The sequence below is a fragment of the Lipotes vexillifer genome, unplaced genomic scaffold (genome assembly GCF_000442215.2).
Source record: "Lipotes vexillifer unplaced genomic scaffold, Lipotes_vexillifer_v1.1 scaffold1757, whole genome shotgun sequence".
NCBI classification, from domain to species: domain Eukaryota; kingdom Metazoa; phylum Chordata; class Mammalia; order Artiodactyla; family Lipotidae; genus Lipotes; species Lipotes vexillifer.
Genome location: NW_006790449.1, coordinates 163,594 through 181,635, shown reverse-complemented (window position 1 = coordinate 181,635; position 18,042 = coordinate 163,594). Strand labels below are relative to the sequence as shown.

At 42.3% G+C, this 18,042-nt stretch overlaps 1 protein-coding gene across 1 annotated transcript; it reads right to left on the bottom strand.

Annotated features, from left to right (window-relative positions):
* Positions 1–251: 251 nt before the first annotated feature.
* On the bottom strand, positions 252–18,019 carry PSMG2 (proteasome assembly chaperone 2). The gene is made up of 7 exons (XM_007463735.1): positions 17,959–18,019; positions 16,341–16,512; positions 13,360–13,418; positions 4,994–5,112; positions 3,966–4,139; positions 1,388–1,508; positions 252–551 (listed from the first exon to the last, which is right to left on the bottom strand). Exons 1-7 carry the CDS (start codon positions 18,013–18,015, stop codon positions 459–461), a joined length of 795 nt encoding a protein of 264 aa, XP_007463797.1. The 5' UTR covers positions 18,016–18,019; the 3' UTR covers positions 252–458.
* Positions 18,020–18,042: the final 23 nt, after the last annotated feature.

Genomic DNA, 18,042 nt, shown 5'->3' with positions numbered 1-18,042 from the left:
ATGAATGCTGCAGCTTCTAGAAACTGGAACGGGGTAGGAAACGGATTCTTCCAAGACCCTCCAGAGAAAACGCAGCCCTGCCAGCACCTTGACTTAGCCCAGTGAGACCTATTCTGGAATTCTGGCTTCCAGAATTCTAAGATAATAGATTTATTTTGTCTGAAGCCACTAAGTTTCTGGTAATTTTTTACAGCAGACATAGGAAACTAATATAGAAGTCTGAGTTAAAAAAAAAATACATTCAGATAAAATTACTTAGGAAACACTTTATTGCACAAAATTTACATCTGTTGTATATGATGAAAAGCATGGCAAAAACAACCTTTTGTTAATCCATTTTTCTTTGCGATTTTTCTGTGAAAAGTAAAGATTTCCTAATACATTCTTTTTATACAGTTGTTTAACAGTTGTGTTGGTAGTAAGTGTCTTGGGACATAAGGTATAAAACTGAAAACGGATCAGAAAAGTGCAGGGGGAAGACCACTGCCAAAGAGTAACCTCCAGGAACTCGGCATTTTCCATGGCAAGGCAGATGCTGAGGGGTCATCACACTGCAATTGAAGAACAAAATATTGTAATCCTTCAACTTTATCACTAAATCTCCTTTTAACACATATTATAAAACTGCCCCTTTGTTGTTGTTGTTCATTTTGGTTTTGACACTTCTAGCTGTGATTTACTGCAAGGAAAAAACAAAGTAATACATTTCTGTGTCTTTATATCAGCTGAAGATAAATTTCCTCAATTTCCAAGCCATAAAGATACGAACCAGAAAGGCTATAGAGTCCATGGAGCAAAATCAAATTCAAAAGAAACAGTGGTTAAAAAAAAAAAATCAATGCTGTGTGATTTCCATCAATTTGTTCTTCAAAAAAGCATGAATTAAAAAGACAGTCAACTACCATGTAAAGTAGGCTTAGGTTACTTCTGTTATGCCTAAAGGCTAAGTGATTTCCCCAGGTGTCATGCTCTTATTTCATAATAGAGAAAAGTATTTTAATTATAATGCATATTGAATAGCTAAAGTATTGCTCACAAAGCTTTATCTTTTGCTTAAAAAAAAGAAGAAAAACCTGAATTCCAAAGAGGACTTGTTTATCCTTATAAAAAGCTGCCTGGTATAATTAATGCAATACTAAGAATAAATACAACGAAGTATTTAAGGTTTTCCTATTTTTTTGAAAATCAGCCTTTATTAAATAACTGCAGACAACAGGTTGCTTAGCTGTCTTCTTTTGAAAAGTTCAGCTAACTTAAATTTTATATAAACATGTCTAAATTTAACATAAACTTTCACTTATTTGGTCTACTTATACAGTATGTAAAAATGCAAGTTTATGAATACATAACCAGGGAAATCAGAGACTTAAGCTTTAGTGAAACTTACACATGGTTTGATTATCTGAAGCCATTCATTAAGATATTCAACAAGACCTAATGCATCTGGGATATTGTCTCCTTCCGAAACGAATTTCAGCAGAATCACCATTGGGACTTCTTTAGAACAGCTACAACAATTAAAAAGAATAATTAGATATTCTTCTACTGATACAAGATGATGGTTCCGGTGTGCCTGTTTTTATAGCTGAGATAGTCTGCCAGGTTTTAGGCAAGGAGATGCCACATCACAAGATCACTTATGTATCTTCTATTTGTAGGGACAAAACTAGGAACCATGTAACACCCACCCCGGGCACATGAATGTTCCTGCCCCACACCAAGATTTGCGCTGGAAAATTAAAAGAACATCAATTTTGTGAGAAATATCTGTAAATAGCATGAATTTTAAAGCTACAGATGGTAGAGTTGCAGTGTCTTGCAGATACAAACATTTAATTCAAAATGTTTAATTCAAAACAGAATTTAATTCAAAACAGAAAACAGAATTCAAAACAGAAAACAGACCAAGAAATTAGTAGTGGTAGTTTCTTCTGGGTGACAGAACTGAGTATTTAAAATATTGTTTCTTTTGACTACTCTACATTTTCAAAATGTTCTATGAGGAGCGTGTCTTTCACAGTATTTTGTCTAGTGTTGCTAACCTTGTGGGCAAAGTTAACAGCTGCCCAGAGGTTGTTCTCTGCCCTCACGGTTTCACCCTATACTTGTGAGCTCAGGGTTGAGGAGGGCTCAGGCAGGCCCCAGGGCTCTTCCCCCAGCAGCTGTCCCCCTCTGGTTCTCTGCCTCATACTCCCCAGCTGTGTCAGCCACCCCAACTCTGGTCTCCAGTCCCCTCGACTTAGCAAGATGGCTGCACTCTGCCTGAGTCCCCCCACCCCATGCTGCAGTCCAGCAGGAAGCTGGGGCAATAGCAGGACTCTACTGCTTTCTCCCAGGCTTCACAGCTGTGTGCTGCATGGTGTCCAATGTCTGATGAACAGTTGTTTCATTAATGTTGTCCAGTTTCCAATTGTTTATGGCAGGAGGGCAAGTCTGCTATCAACTACTCTGACACGGTCAGAAGCAAAGCTAGGAGACTGACTTGCAAAGAAGCAAGAAGTCAGTTTGAAGGGGCAGAGTGTGGGGGGAGTGCGAAGAGAGCAGAATCCCCCTCCCCCCGTGGAGAAGGGCGAGACCAGCAAGGACAAACAGGAAGCGACATGGGGCCGACTCTGGCAAACTCTGGCAAACCGGGCAGGTTGTTGCAAAGGAGGCAAGAGGAGAAAAGGAGAGGGAACAACAGCAAGGAAGAATGCGACAGCTCTGGGGACACCGTGAGGGCCAGGAGGCCAGCATCTGTGCAGAGCGCACCCAGGGGGCCAGGCCAGAGGGGCCTGGAGGGCTCTGGATGGCACATTGCGGAGGATGAACCAGATTCCGCAAAAGGCAAGTAAAACTGCTGATGGATTTTACTCAGGGAGTTTTGTGATCAGTTTTGCATTGTAGAAAGTTAATTCCAGCATTGCGGCTGAGGTGGTCAGGGCAGGTCAGAATGAGGCAGTAGGGGATCGATCAAGAGACCCTGACAGCAGCTGCTATGGCCTGGACTGTGTCCCTCCAGAGTCTACAAGTGGAAGCCTCACCCACAGGCGACTGTATCTGGAGGCAGGAGGTTTAGGAGGTAATTCAGTGAAAGGTCACAGGAGAGGGCCCTAATCCGATGAGACCATGGCCTTACAAGGCGAGGAGCTCTCTCTCTGCTGCGTGAGGACACAGCCAGAGGTGGCCGTCTGCAGGCCAGGAAGAGGGCCCTCCCCAGAATCCAACCAGGCCAGCACCCTGACCTCCAGCCTCCAGAGCTGTGAGCAAATACATTTCTGTTGTTTAAGCCCCGCAGTCTATGGGCTGACAGAAGCGCAGGCCACGGGTGATGTGGCCTGAATGGAGCGAGAGAATGATTCAAAGCTGGAGATTGCAGGGCAGGTGTGGAGAATAACCAGGTGGCCAGGGCTTCTAGGCTGTGGTAAGAAAAGAGGTGAAATAATATATTATACTAAAGGGCATAAGCTAGACAGGGAAAGAAGTGAAAACATGAATGGAAGATAGACTAGGAAAAAAAGAAAAGTTGAAGGAAATGATGGTTTTAATATGAGCATAGATTTTCAGGTATAAAACAGGAGTTATTTAATGAGTACAGATCTAATTAGAACGATGACAAAGTTCTGAAAGTGGATGGTGGTGATGGGTACACAACAATGAATGTACTGACTGTCACTTAATTGTATACTTAAAAATGGCTAATTTAATGTTATGTACATCTCACCACCACCACCACTGCAAAGAGGACTGACTGCAGAGGTTGCACAGAATATGTATTATTCTAACATGACACACATAATAAAGCATTAAATATGGCTTTTCAGGAACCAATTCTATAACCACATTTCAATCTTTCCCCTGAATGTAACACAGTACCTATTTAATGAAGACATTTTCAGAGTTCCAGTAAGTACTCCAAACACTATCCCAGTTATCTTACTTTCATTTTCAGATAAGATGGGCAGCAAATATACAGGTAAGCTCACCCTTCGTCATAGAGTGTTTTTGTGATACCTCCTCCAGGAATACGGACACAAAACTCAGAATCGTCTATTTCAGGAATGCATGGGCTTTTTTCCATTTCTTCCCAGTTAAGGTTCTGTATTTTATTCTGAACACTTTTTTGCATGGAAGGTGTAAGTAGGTACCTGAAGGGAGTACTGGAAACAATCATATAATTAACTAAAAACTCACAAATACGTACATTAAGACAATTAACAGTTCTTTTAGCAAAAATTATCTTGTTCTCCATATATTCTGCTGCACAAAGCAAAACATGCGTTTCAGCAGTCTATGGAAGAGCAACATGTAAAAATATTGCTCTGACTTGCTATTTACAAATTTAGGGGAGAGCGGAGAGACAGGAAAACTTAACCCAAGGCCAGGCCAGTGTGAAAATGTCCACAGCCACGCTCCCACCAGGCCCACTGTGAGAATCCCAGAAACTTAGTCTTGAAAGCTTACTCTTAGCTAATAATTTCTTCATCAGAATTTTACAAGTGAAGAAATGATAATGCAATAAACTAGTTTAGATTTCTAAGTCTTGGATACTTTGTCTTCTACTTAAGAATTCAATCTGACATGCCTGGGAGCTATACTTCAAGGTAACTGGAGTTCTGCAAATACAAATGGTTGAATATATGGAAATAAATAGAAACACCAATCCAGTCTTTGAAAAACGATCAACCAATAAACATAGGAACCCTTTCTCCTTTCCCTTCATCAGCTGAGGTTTGTGGCACTGCCAGGCACGTGATACCACACAGCAGAGCACAGCCCCAGAACCATTCCCGCCTTTACCCTAGGATCCCAGTGCCGCAGCCCTGGGAATGTCAAGGGCCCCCCACCTCTACTCTTCCTAGCTCATGTTCTTTACCTCCTTCTTTCTAAATTCCAGGGAGGACAGGAAAGGATATGCATGGCTTTAAAATTTTATTTTAACCTTTTAATAGAGAAATCATCCTAATAACTGTATAAATCATAGCAAAATACTTTTCCAAAGACACAGACATACCTGCGGAGCTGGAGGTCATTACGGTGATATGAGTGGCTGCTTGAAAGAACAACAACTTTGGCACAGTTGCTGCTTTTCACCCAGAAAAGCAGTTTCTCACAGAATGACTTTGATTTATACTTTGTATACCATTGAAAGAATAAAACAAAAACAGAAAAGTTAGATCCTAGAGTTACAATAAGAGTAGTCTATATAGTATTTCACCCACGTTATGTGATGATATATAGTTTATATATACTAAAATTATAATTATTTTTATATCCACTTACCGTCCTTAGAATGAAGGTGAAAGATGAGGAGCAATGACTATTTTTTTATTTTTTAACATCTTTATTGGAGTAGAATTGCTTTACAATGGCGCGTTAGTTTCTGCTTTATAACAAAGTGAATCAGTTATACATATACATACATCCCCATATCTCCTCCCTCTTGCGTCTCCCTCCCACCATCCCTATCCCACCCCTCAGGGTGGTCACAAAGCACTGAGCTGATCTCCCTGTGCTACGCAGCTGCTTCCCACTAGCTATCTACTTTCCATTTGGTAGTGTATATATGTCCATGCCACTCTCTCACTTTGTCCCAGCTTACTCTTCCCCCTCCCCATATCCTCAAGTCCATTCTCAAGTAGGTCTTCGTCTTTATTCCCGTCTTGCCCCTAGGTTCTTTGTGACCATTTTTTTTGTTTCTTTAGATTCTAGATATATGTGTTAGCATATGGTATTTGTTTTTCTCTTTCTGACTTACTCCACTCTGTATGACAGACTCTAGGTCCATCCAGCTCCCTACAAATGACTCAATTTTGTTTCTTTTTATGGCTGAGTAATATTCCATTGTATATATGTGCCACATCTTCTTTATCCATTCATCTGTCGATGGACACTTAGGTTGCTTCCAAGTCCTGGGTATTAAAAATAGAGCTGCATAGAACATTGTGGCACATGACTCTTTTGAATTATGGTTTTCTCAGGGTATATGCCCAGTAGTGGTATTGCTGAGTTGTATGGTAGTTTTATTTTACTTTTTTAAGCAACCTCCATACTGTTCTTCATAGTGGCTGTATCAACTTACATTCCCACCAACAGTGCAAGAGAGTTCCCTTTTCTCCATACCCTCTCCAGCATTTATTGTTTGTAGATTTTTTGATGATGGCCATTCTGACTGGTGTGAGGTGATACCTCATTGTATTTTTGATTTACATTTCTCCTATTTTTAGTTTTTTAAGGAACCTCCATACTGTTATCCATAGTGGCTGTATCAATTTACATTCCCACCAACAATGCAAGAGGGTTCCCTTTTCTCCACACCCTCTCCAGCACTTGTTGTTTGTATATTTTTTGATGATGGCCATTCTGACCGGTGTGAGGTGATACCTCACTGTAGTTTTGATTTGCATTTCTCTAAATGATTAGTGATGTCGAGCCATCCTTTCACGTGTTTGTTGGCAATCTGTGTATCGTCGTCAGATGAATGGATAAAGAAGATGTGGCACATATATACAATGGAATATTACTCAGCCATAAAAAGAAACGAAATTGAGCTATCTGTAATGAGGTGGACAGACCTAGAGTCTGTCATACAGAGTGAAGTAAGTCAGAAAGAGAAGGACAAATACCGTATGCTAACACATATATATGGAATTTAAGAAAAAAAAATGTTATGAAGAACCTAGGGGTAAAACAGGAATAAAGACACAGACCTACTGGAGAACAGACTTGAGGATATGGGGAGGGGGAAGGGTGAGGTGTGTTAGGGCGAGAGAGAGACATGGACATATATATACTAACAAACGTAAGGTAGATAGCCAGTGGGAAGCAGCCGCATGGCACAGGGAAACCGGCTCGGTTCTTTGTGGCTGTCTGGAGGGGTGGGATAGGGAGGGTGGGAGGGAGGGATTTCGGTCTTCTGCCCATTTTTGGATTGGATTGTTTTTTTGCTATTGAGCTGCATGAGCTGCTTGTATATTTTGGAGATTAATGCTTTGTCAGTTGCTTCGTTTGCAAATATTTTCTCCCATTCTGAGGGTTGTCTTTTCATCTTATGGTTTCCTTTGCTGTGCAAAAGCTTTTAACTTTCATTAGGTCCCATTTGTTTATTTTTGTTTTTATTTCCATTTCTCCAGGAGGTGGGTCAAAAAGGATCTGTTGTGATTTATGTCATGGAGTGTTCTGCCTATGTTTTCCTCTAAGAGTTTTATAGTGTCTGGCCTTACATTTAGGTCTTTAATCCATTTTGAGTTTACTTTTGTGTATGGTATTAGGGAATGTGCTAATTTCATTCTTTTACATGTAGCTGTCCAGTTTTCCCAGCACCACTTACTGAAGAGGCTATTCACTATATATTCTTGCCTCCTTTATCAAAGATAAGGTGACCATAGGTGCATGGGTTTATCTCTGGGCTCTCTATCCTGTTCCATTGATCTATATTTCTGTTTTTGTGTCAGTACCATACTGTCTTGATTACTGTAGCTTTCTAGTATAGTCTGAAGTCAGGGAGCCTGATTCCTCCAGCTCCATTTTTCCTTCTCAAGATTGCTTTGGCTATTCGGGGTCTTTTGTGTTTCCATACAAACTGAAATTTTTTGTTCTAGTTCTGTGAAAAATGCCATTGGTAGTTTGATAGGGATTGCACTGAATCTGTAGATTGCTTTGGGTAGTAGAGTCATTTTCACAATGTCGATTCTTCCAATCCAAGAACATGGTATATCTCTCCATATGCCTGTATCATCTTTAATTTCTTTCATCAGTGTCTTATAGTTTTCTGCATACAGGTGTTTTGTCTCCTTAGGTAAGTTTATTCCTAGGTATTTTATTCTTTTTGTTGCAATGGTAAATGGGAGTGTTTCCTTAATTTCTCTTTCAGATTTTTCATCATTAGTGTATAGGAATGCAAGAGATTTCTGTGCATTAATTTTGTATTCTGCTACTTTACCAAATTCATTGATTAGCTCTAGTAGTTTTCTGGTAGCATCTTTAGGATTCTCTATGTATAGTATCATGTCATCTGCAAACAGTGACGGTTTTACTTCTTCTTTTCCGATTTGGATTCCTTCTTTTTCTTTTTCTTCTCTGATTGCTGTGGCTAAAACTTCCAGAACTGTGTTGAATAATAGTGGTGAGAGTGAGCAACCTTGCCTTGTTCCTGATCTTAGAGGAAATGCTTTCAGTTTTTCACCATTGAGAATGATGTTGGCTGTGGGTTTGTCATATATGGCCTTTATTATGTTGAGGTAAGTTCCCTCTATGCCTACTTTCTGGAGGGTTTTTATCATAAATGGGTGTTGAATTTTGTCGAAACCGTTTCTGCATCTAATGAGATGATTATATGGTTTTTCTCCTTCAAATTGTTAACACGGTTTATCACACTGATTGATTTGCATATACTGAAGAATCCTTGCATTCCTGGGATAAACCCCACTTGATCATGGTGTATGATCCTTTTAATGTGCTGTTGGATTCTGTTTGCTAGTATTTTGTTCAGGACTTTTGCATCTATGTTCATCAGTGATATTGGCCTGTAGCTTTCTTTTTTTGTGACATCTTTGTCTGGTTTTGGTATCAGGGTGATGGTGGCCTCGTAGAATGAGTTTGGGAGTGTTCCTCCCTCTGCTATATTTTGTAAGAGTTTGCGAAGGATAAGTGTTAGCTCTTCTCTAAATGTTTGATAGAATTCGCCTATGAAGGCATCTGGTCCTGGGCTTTTGTTTCTTGGAAGATTTTTAATGACAGTTTCAATTTCAGTGCTTGTAATTGGCCTGTTTATATTTTCTATTTCTTTCTGGTTCAGTCCTGGAAGGTTGTGCTTTTCTAAGAATTTGTCCATTTCTTCCAGGTTGTCCCTTTTTTTGGCATATACGTGCTTGTAGTAATCTCTCATGAGCAACCAAACCAAAAAACAAATCCACCAATGATAACAAGCGCTAAAAACTATACTAAAAAAACCCCCAATACCAAAAAACGCTGACAGAACCCTAGGACAAATGGCAAAAGCAAAGCTATACAGACAAAACCACACAAAGAAGCATACACATACACACCAACAAAAAGAGAAAAAGGAAAAAAATATATATACATATATATAAAAAAATAAAAAAAGAGAGCAACCAAATCAATAAATAAATCTACCAATGATAATAAGCTCTAAATACTAAACTAAGATAAACATAAAACCAGAAAACAAATTAGATGCAAAAGCAAACCACAAGTCTACAGTTGCTCCCAAAGTCCACTGCTTCAATTTTGGGATGATTCGTTGTCTATTCAGGTATTCCACAGATGCAGGGTACATCAAGTTGATTGTGGAGCTTTAATCTGCTGCTCCTGAGGCTGCTGGGAGAGATTTCCCTTTCTCTTCTTTGTTCGCACAGCTCCTGGGGCTCAGCTTTGGATTTGGCCCTGCTTCTGCGTGTAGGTCGCGTGAGGGCATCTCTTCCCCACCCAAATAGGACAGGTTAAAGAAGTGGCTGCTTAGGGGGCTCTGGCTCACTCAAGCCGGGGGGAGGGAGGGGTACGTAATGTGGGGCGAGCCTGTGGTGGCAGAGGCTGGTGTGATGTTGCAACAGCTTGAGGCGTGCCATGTGTTCTCCCGGGGAAGCTGTCCCTGGATCAAAGGACTCTGGCAGTGGTGGGTCGCACAGGCTCCTAGGAGGGGAGGTGTGGATAGTGACCTGTGCTTGCACACAGGCTTCTTGGTGGCTGCAGCAGCAGCCTTAGCATCTCATGCCCGTCTCTGGGGATCGCACTGATAGCCGCGGATCACGCCTGTCTCTGGAGGTTGTTTAGGTGTTACTCTGAATCCCCTCTCCTTGTGCATCCCAAAACAATGGTCTCTTGCATTTTAGGCAGGTCCAGAGTTTTTCCTGGACTCCCTCCCTGTTAGCTGTGGCACACTAGCCCCCTTCAGGCTGTCTTCAGGCAGCCAGCCCCAGTCCTCTCCCTGGGATCTGACCTCCGATGCCCGAGCCTCAGCTCACAGCCCCCATGCACCCCGGCGGGTGAGCAGACAAGCTTCTTGGGCTGGTGAGTGCTGGTTGGCACCGATCCTCAGTGCGGGAATCGCTCCACTTTGCCCTCTGCACCCCTCTTGCTGCGCTCTCCTCTGTGGCTCCAAAGATTCCCCCCAGCCACCCCCCGTCTCCACCAGTGAAGGGGCTTCCTAGTGTGTGGAAACTTTTCCTCCTTCACAGCTCCGTCCCAGAGGTGCAGGTCCCGTCCCTATTCTTTGTCTCTGTTTCTCCTTTTTTCTTTTGCCCTACCCAGGTACATGGGGAGTTTCTTGCCTTTTGGGAAGTCTGAGGTCTTCTGCCTGTGTTCAGTAGGTGTTCTGTAGGAGTTGTTCCACATGTAGATGTAGTGATGTGGTTTTGATGTATTTGTGGGGAGGAAGGTGATCACCACATCTTACTCCTCCACCATCTTGAAGGCACCCCACAATGACTATTTATTTTATCTTTACAACTAGAGGTAAGCTAAGTGTGAGGAATCTAGATTTCAGTTTCCCAGTTCTGTACTTCAGTGATCTATTGTTACTCAAAAACCACCACGTGGTTATCTATGAGACGTTCTTGCCAGAAATTTCTGCCCTAAATCTGATCAGAAAGAAACAGGTGAATCCAGAAGGCTGAACATCTGGCCTGGGTCCCTCAGAGGAGTCAATATTGTGAATCACAGAAAGAGGAGGGCAGCTCTACACTGAACACCAACTGAAAAGATATAACAGCCTAAGGCAACACACAAACCTTGCCTGGATCCAGAATTGAAGGATATTTGGGGAACAACTGGGGAATTTGAATATGCCGAATGCTAGTACTTAATAATTCACTGAATGCTGACTTTCTAGGTGTGTGGCAGTGTTGCGGTTGTGAGGTTGTGTGTGAAGGAGTCTCCTTCTTGTATGGAGTGAGCAATAATGATGTCAGCAGCCTCCTTTTGGACTGTTTGGCAGGAGGAAACTGCATGTACTTGCACAAAGAGAATCAAGCAGGTGTGGCAAGATGTGAACAGGTGACTGATCTGGGTCATAAAACTTGGGGGGAAAACCCACTTTATGGAAAGTCTTTTCAGAGACTGTTAATAAAATAATTATTCAATAAAATTTTAAATGCAGGTAAGAAATGGCTACCTTTTAAAAACAGAAGGGCAGTTTGTGTCGTGGTTAAGAGAGGCCAGCTCCAGAGCCAGGCTGCCGGGTCTAGAATGCTGGCTCCACCTATGAACCACACGGCTTGAGCAAGCTGCCTGAGCTTCTGTGTTTCCGATTTCTCACTTGTAAAATTAAGATAATTAGCATCTGCCTCCTAGGATTGTTGTGAGAACTGAGTAGAGCAACATGCTTGAAGTATTTAGAGTATTATTGGTGCAAAGAATCTATGCTCAAAAAATGTTTGCTACTTTGAAATCACTCTTTATTTACATCTATCAACAATTTCAAGGACTTCCCTGGTGGCACAGTGGTTAAGAATCTGCCTGTCAATGCAGGGGACACGGGTTCGAGCCCTGGTCCGGGAAGATCCCACATGCCATGGAGCAACTAAGCCCATGCGCCACAACTACTGAGCCTGTGCTCTAGAGCCCACAAGCCACAACTACTGAGTCTGTGTGCCGCAACTACCAAAGCCCATGCGCCTAGAGCCCGCGCCCTGCAACAAGAGAAGCCACTGCAATGGGAAGCCAAGCAGCCCCTGCCCAAAGCCTGCGCACCACAACAAAGAGTAGCCCCTGCTCGCCACAACTAGAGAAAGCCCACATGCAGCAACGAAGACCCAATACAGCCAATAAATAAATTAATTAATTAAAAAAAATTCATTTAGAAGTGTCTGAATTGTCCATCTTACTTCTCGAACTTACACTGATATTAGGAAGAGAACAAAAAAGCCACGTGGCACAATGTAAAACTGCTAGCAACTCTCACTGCCAAACTTTGTGTGCGATATTGTTAACTAAGGAAAGAGCGATAAATATTAAAATAACCATAGCTCCATTCATGATAGCCTCAAACTGGAAAAAAATCAAATGCTCCGTCAACAGTATGGGTAAATCATGGTTTATTTACACAACAGATTCATGCCCAGAGGTGAGAAGGAAGTAACTACCTCTACCTGCAACAATGTGGAAGCACCTTGCAGACAGAATGTGGAGTAAAGGAGGCCAGACGTGAAGAAGTGCACCCGTGAGATCCCGCTCCTACAACATGGTGACTGTGGGGGGGTGTGGAGGGGACCCCGGGAAGGGGAGACCTTTCTGCCCCCCTGAAAAGGTGGTACCTCAATCCACTCTACACCAAGGCTCTGTCTAGAAGCCAAGGATACAGGAGTGAATGACACCTTGTCACTTTTCTCAGGGAACTTCCATTCTATCAGGTGGGAAGTGAGGAGTCGTGAAGAAAACTAGCTCAGGATAAGACAAGAGAAAGGGTGCTGGGGGGAGGCCGTTCTGATGAGGGACAGTTAAGCAAAGACTAAAGGAAGTGGTCCAGGCAGAGAAACCACTGTGAAGACTGAGACAGGATGAGCTTAATGTGTTTGAACAGCACAGGGTGGCCAGTGTGGCTGGAGCAGGGCAAGCAAGAGGGGGAGCAGGGGACAGGCACGCAGGACAGCTGGACGTAGGGCCAGGGACAGAGCTGCCCCACAGACGCTCCATGGTAACCAAATGCTCTTTACGGCAGCTGCTCGCCACCCATGGCTGTGGAGAACTTGCAATGTGGCTACTGGGACAGAGGAACTGAATTTTTAATTTTACTTACTTTTAATGAATGAGTCAAAATTTAAACAGCTACATGTGTCTAGTGGTTGCCACGTCACAGATGTAGGGCCTGTCGGGCCGTGGTGAGGGCTGTGAACTCGCTTTGAGATGGGAAGCTACGGGCGGGTTTGGAAGGCAGAAGTGACGTGCTTTGATTGAGATTTAAAGGATCATGGGTGGAGCTGTCTGCAGGGCGGGTGGTGCAGAAGCAGAATCAGGGCATGAGGGAGGGGGTGGCTGGACTGGAGTGGGGGCAGCAGAAGACGAAAGAAGTTGGATTCAGAAAATATTTTCATATATATATAATTTTTATGTAGATGCCACAGGTTTGAAATGTAACTCAAATAGAATAAACCCGTAATATTTATATGCTTAAAGTTTTTCACCAATGCTACCTGAATCGGGAATATATAAGACCCAAGCTATATGTCCCAATTCCTTTCAATATATTCATGAAATAATACTAACAACTCCGAAATTTTGAGTATTTCTCTATAGAATCAGACCTTGCTTAACTGTATAAACATAAACAAAGAAATGATTTTTGAGTCTTAATGATAATGACTCAGTATTTTCTCATTATATTGCACTTTAATAAACTTAAGAAGGCAAAAATAACATACTAACCTTAATAAAAATGGATCTTAACTGAAGAGCCACTAGTTTCTTTGAAGGCGATGCATACACTGCAAGTCCAAGAAAATGAAACCAAATGATAGTTAAATTGAAGGAGTCATACAAGTGAAGTTATAATGATAAAAAGCTGAACTAGGAGAACTTCTGTATCTAAATGTTTTCAATAGTTAAAATATAGAACATATGCACTATATCATTTAGTTAAAACAAAACACTTTAATACCTCAGAATTCACCTGTGGGCTTTATTCTACAGAATACATTCAGTGCTGAAAAGTTAACTGTAAGAAAATTATCAAAAATTATTTCTCTTCTTTGACTGTAAAACCAGAGAAGTATTCCCCTGGAAATTTCTAGCATTATGACAAATGACATCATTCTTAAGACCGTTCTTGGTTTCTGATATTCTTTCCTCTTTTCTCTAGAAAACAGCAACAGTCATTGGGATTAGAACAAGGAAGAATAAAATGCGGCGAATGTTGGGGCTTCCCTGGTGGCGCAGTGCTTGAGAGTCCGCCTGCCGATGCAGGAGACGCGGGTTCGTGCCCCGTTTCGGGAAGATCCCACATGCCGCGGAGCGGCTGGGCCCGTGAGCCATGGCCGCTGAGCCTGCGCGTCCGGAGCCTGTGCTCCGCAAATGGGAGGGGCCACAACAGTGAGAGGCCCGCATAACGCAAGGAAAAAAAAAAAAAAATGCGGCGAATGTTAGTTGTGTAATAAAATACCTGCAATAGGTACAAGTGTTCTTTAGGAGTTTTTGAAAGACCTGAAATAACATGCAAAAATTTTTGTGAGTCGATGTGTGTGAATTTTTTCTGCAAAAAGGATCCACAATTTTCATCAGATTCTACAAGGGGCCCACTTTACTGATGCTTAAGAGGTCCTGCCCAACCTCACCTCCAAGAATGTGACGCTCCAAAATGACCCAAGGACAAAATACAGAGTGCCTGAGGACACGTGATTAGGCCACTGTGCCAAGGGGTAAGCTTTCAGTTACTGTAAAAAGATTACAAATAACCCTAGACTTGGGCACAGCCTTTGGTGGATCATGTCTCTCCTGTTATACAGGTCTTTTCGGGGTTGTCTCATTGGACTGGTGCACGTGGGGTGGCCAGGGCTGTGCTGCATCAGCGAGTCTGCTGACCACCAGGTATGTGTGGGGCAAAGGAGGCTAGAGCAGGAGGTCTAGGAATTAGGGAAAAGGGCAGGCTGAGCTTTAAAATATAAGATGTACCACTTTCTACAACAGCAACACTTGTGTTCTCCACCAGTGTATCACGAAGGTCTTTTTTTGTTGTTAAGACCCTGTTTTCCAGATCCTTTTTCTTGTCAGGTGATGTAACCATCGCCTTTCACATATTCTGGCTAAAAATATTTAGCTTTTAAATAATCAAGCCTTTATTCCTAACTCCAGTTTCAGAAAATACAGAAACTAGAGGAATGTGGCAAATGACACCACAGGAAGCAATCAGACAAATGTAGAAGGTGGGACATTCTATAGGACAATGTGTCCAGTTTTTTCCTTTAATAAATCAGTTTTGCAAAGAAGGGAAAGAGATTATGTAGGGTAAGAGATTTCAAAGGCACGATAATCAGAAGTACTATGGCCTGGTCTGGACAAACTAACTTTAAAGGACAGTTTTGGGTAAACTGGGCCTCTCTGAATATGGATAGGGTATAGGAAGATATTGCTAATTTTGTTAAATGCAATGGTGTTTTAGCTAGGTAAGAAAATGTACTATAAGAGGTGCATACTTACATATTTGGGGGTGGAATGTTGTGATGTCTATAATTTATTTCAGAAAGACACCTCATCTTAAAAAATAAAAAAGTGGATTAAAGAACTGTCTCCAACGGACCTGCTGCCAGTTTGTGTCAGAGGAAAAAGCCAGTGGGTCTTCTGCTGGAGCAAAGGTGCATTAGCAGGTGACAGGGAGGCAGGTCTCTGGGTCAGGCTGCCTCGATTAATCATGGGACCATAACTTCTCTGCGCACTAGTTCCCTGATCTATAAAACCACCCATGGAGTAGTTGTGAGCATTAAGTGAATTAACACATGTAAATGCACAGTGTTCAGCTCAGAGGAGATACTCAACAAATGACAGTTGTTATCATTAGTCTAAATATAAAAATTCTAGTTCTACCATTTATAGTCCTTTGTCCTTCAAGGCAATAATTGAAATTATCTAGTGTTAACAAAACCATCTTTCTAAAGTGTATTTCATTACTGCAAGCTAATGACACGGTTAGTAAGACTGACAAAACCCAAAATGCTTCCTCACATGTTTCTCAGTCCACCTACGGTCTTTCATGCTCCTCTGTCACCTTTGGCTTCTAAACCGAAGACTGAGAGGCCAAGGCAGCAGCTGCCCATCACGCGAAGTAACTGGAGGCTCCTTTGTTATCCTCTCCTCCCGAGGGGCGGTCTCATCATGAACACAGTGGTTGGGGGCTGTAAACTGTGTGCCCCAACTAACCCAGCTTGACAGTCCAACGAGGAACTGTGGAGACGTACGGTGTGGGAAGAGCCCACACCTACTGCAGTGTTAGGAAACTCGGCCTCTCTGAGCCTCGTCAGTGTTACGACGGATTCTATGTACAACGTGACAGGATGGCAGAGGCCTGTGTGAGGTAGTGTATATTAAACATACGGGACTGAGCCCAGTGGAATTCTCTCTCTGATATTAGTGATGCTTACCCATGCCAGTAAGGAGAGAAAATAAAACTGAGGATAAAAGGGGAAAAACCCCACGGTAAACAAATAGGTATCTCAAATTCCATCCAAGGATGGAACCACATCTCTCAAGGGAGCTGCCATTTAGGAAAAGCTAAGGCCTAAACCGGGCTGTATGCAGGAGAGGAGAACACAGTGTCCTGAACTCTGCACAGAGCCGGTGCCAGGTGCTGCAGGACATACTGGGAGGGTCTGGTTCTGATTTAAAACAACTCTACCTTGTAGGAGAATATAACACACCTTCAGCATTTATACTGAGTTCTGTTGAATTTTCTTCTGCGGTTGCATATGGATTGTTTCCAACCATCGGCACAAGACAATCAGTATAGAAGTAACCAATCTTATACATATTCAGTGTGGAAATAATCAGATCTATTGCAAGCTGGCCAACATTTCCAACAGATACTGCTGGCTGCAACAGTAAAATAATATATTCATTAAGTCAACCAAATTAGCAGCACTTTAAAAAGTTTAGTCAGAAGACAACAATCACAGCACTGGTACTGCACGCTTACGCTAAGGTGAATCACAGCTGGATTCTGACCCCTTCATTAGCTCCACCTTTCAGACTACTGATTGAACACTTACTGAATACCCCAATGGAATGAATCTTCCATTTCCATAACGTAACATGGCTTCCCTCTTTACCACTCCACTGTCAAGGGTACCACTAGTATCTTTTGGACATTACTTTCTCTATGACATTTTTCTTTTTCTTTTTTTTGCCAGGTATCTCCTGCAAAAACACTTCTCGTCTTTTGTGATTAATAAATATTTTTCAGGGAGATACTTTGAAATGAAGTCAAATTTCCTTCCTCAGTACACTATCACATGCTAATTTAAGCATTTATTGACATTTTCTTTCTTTTATGGCCACGCAGCATGCGAGATCTTAGTTCCTGGACCAGGGATCAAACCCATGCCCCCTGCAGTGGAAGGGTGAAGTCCTAACCACTGGACCACCAGGGAAGTCCCCATTAATATTTCTTGTGTGCACTATTATGATGAAAATTATCAAAAAGTAACTTTCCTATTACCATCATCCTTTTAAAAAACTAAAATATAATTGACATATAACATATTAATTTCAGTTGTACAACATTGTGATTCGACATCTGTACATACTGCAATATGACGTCAACAGGTCTGGTTAGCAACCAACGCCACACAGTCAGAAAAAACTTTTTTTCTTGTGATAACTTTTTAAGATCTACTCTGTTAACAACTTTCAAATGTACAATACAGTATTAACTATAGTCATCATGCTTCGAGTTACATCCCAGGACTTATTTTTGACTAGAGATTTGTACCTTTGACCCCCTTCTCCCATTTTATTCACCCCTGCTGGCAAGCACCAATCCATTCTCCATATCTATAAGTTTTTGTTTGTTTTTTAAATTCCAAATATGAAGCATTTCTTAACAGGTCCTTGTGTCCCTCCCCCTCCCAATAAATCCTAGGGCCTTTCTGAACCTTTTTCAACGTTCTAACCTTATTTATATACATGTGTTTCCAACTAAACTGCAAACTCCTTGAGGACAAGAATCTAGTCTTTTTTGTCACATTTTGACACCACAGAACGCTCACTGAGTGAGCCAAAGTCCTTAGCAACCCGTCCGTAGTTTCCTGGCTAATGACAACGATTCGCTAGCTTGAACCTGACTCCCGAACTAACTGAGAAAAGGTTTTCCAGGATGAAATGTAAAGCGAATGGCCCGCACTACACCAGCTGAGCACAGGTCACTCCCCCGCACGTTCCGCTCTCAGCCACCAGGACTCGGGGCCGTAGACCCGCGCGCGTTCGGGGACCGCCGCTGGGACCCCCCCACCCCGCCCCCTCCCCCGGGGCCGGACTCACCATCAGGAGCGTGCACCCCGCGAGGTCGGGGACGGAGTCCCCACAGGGGACGAACATGGTCTAGACGGCTGCTACAGCAGGAAG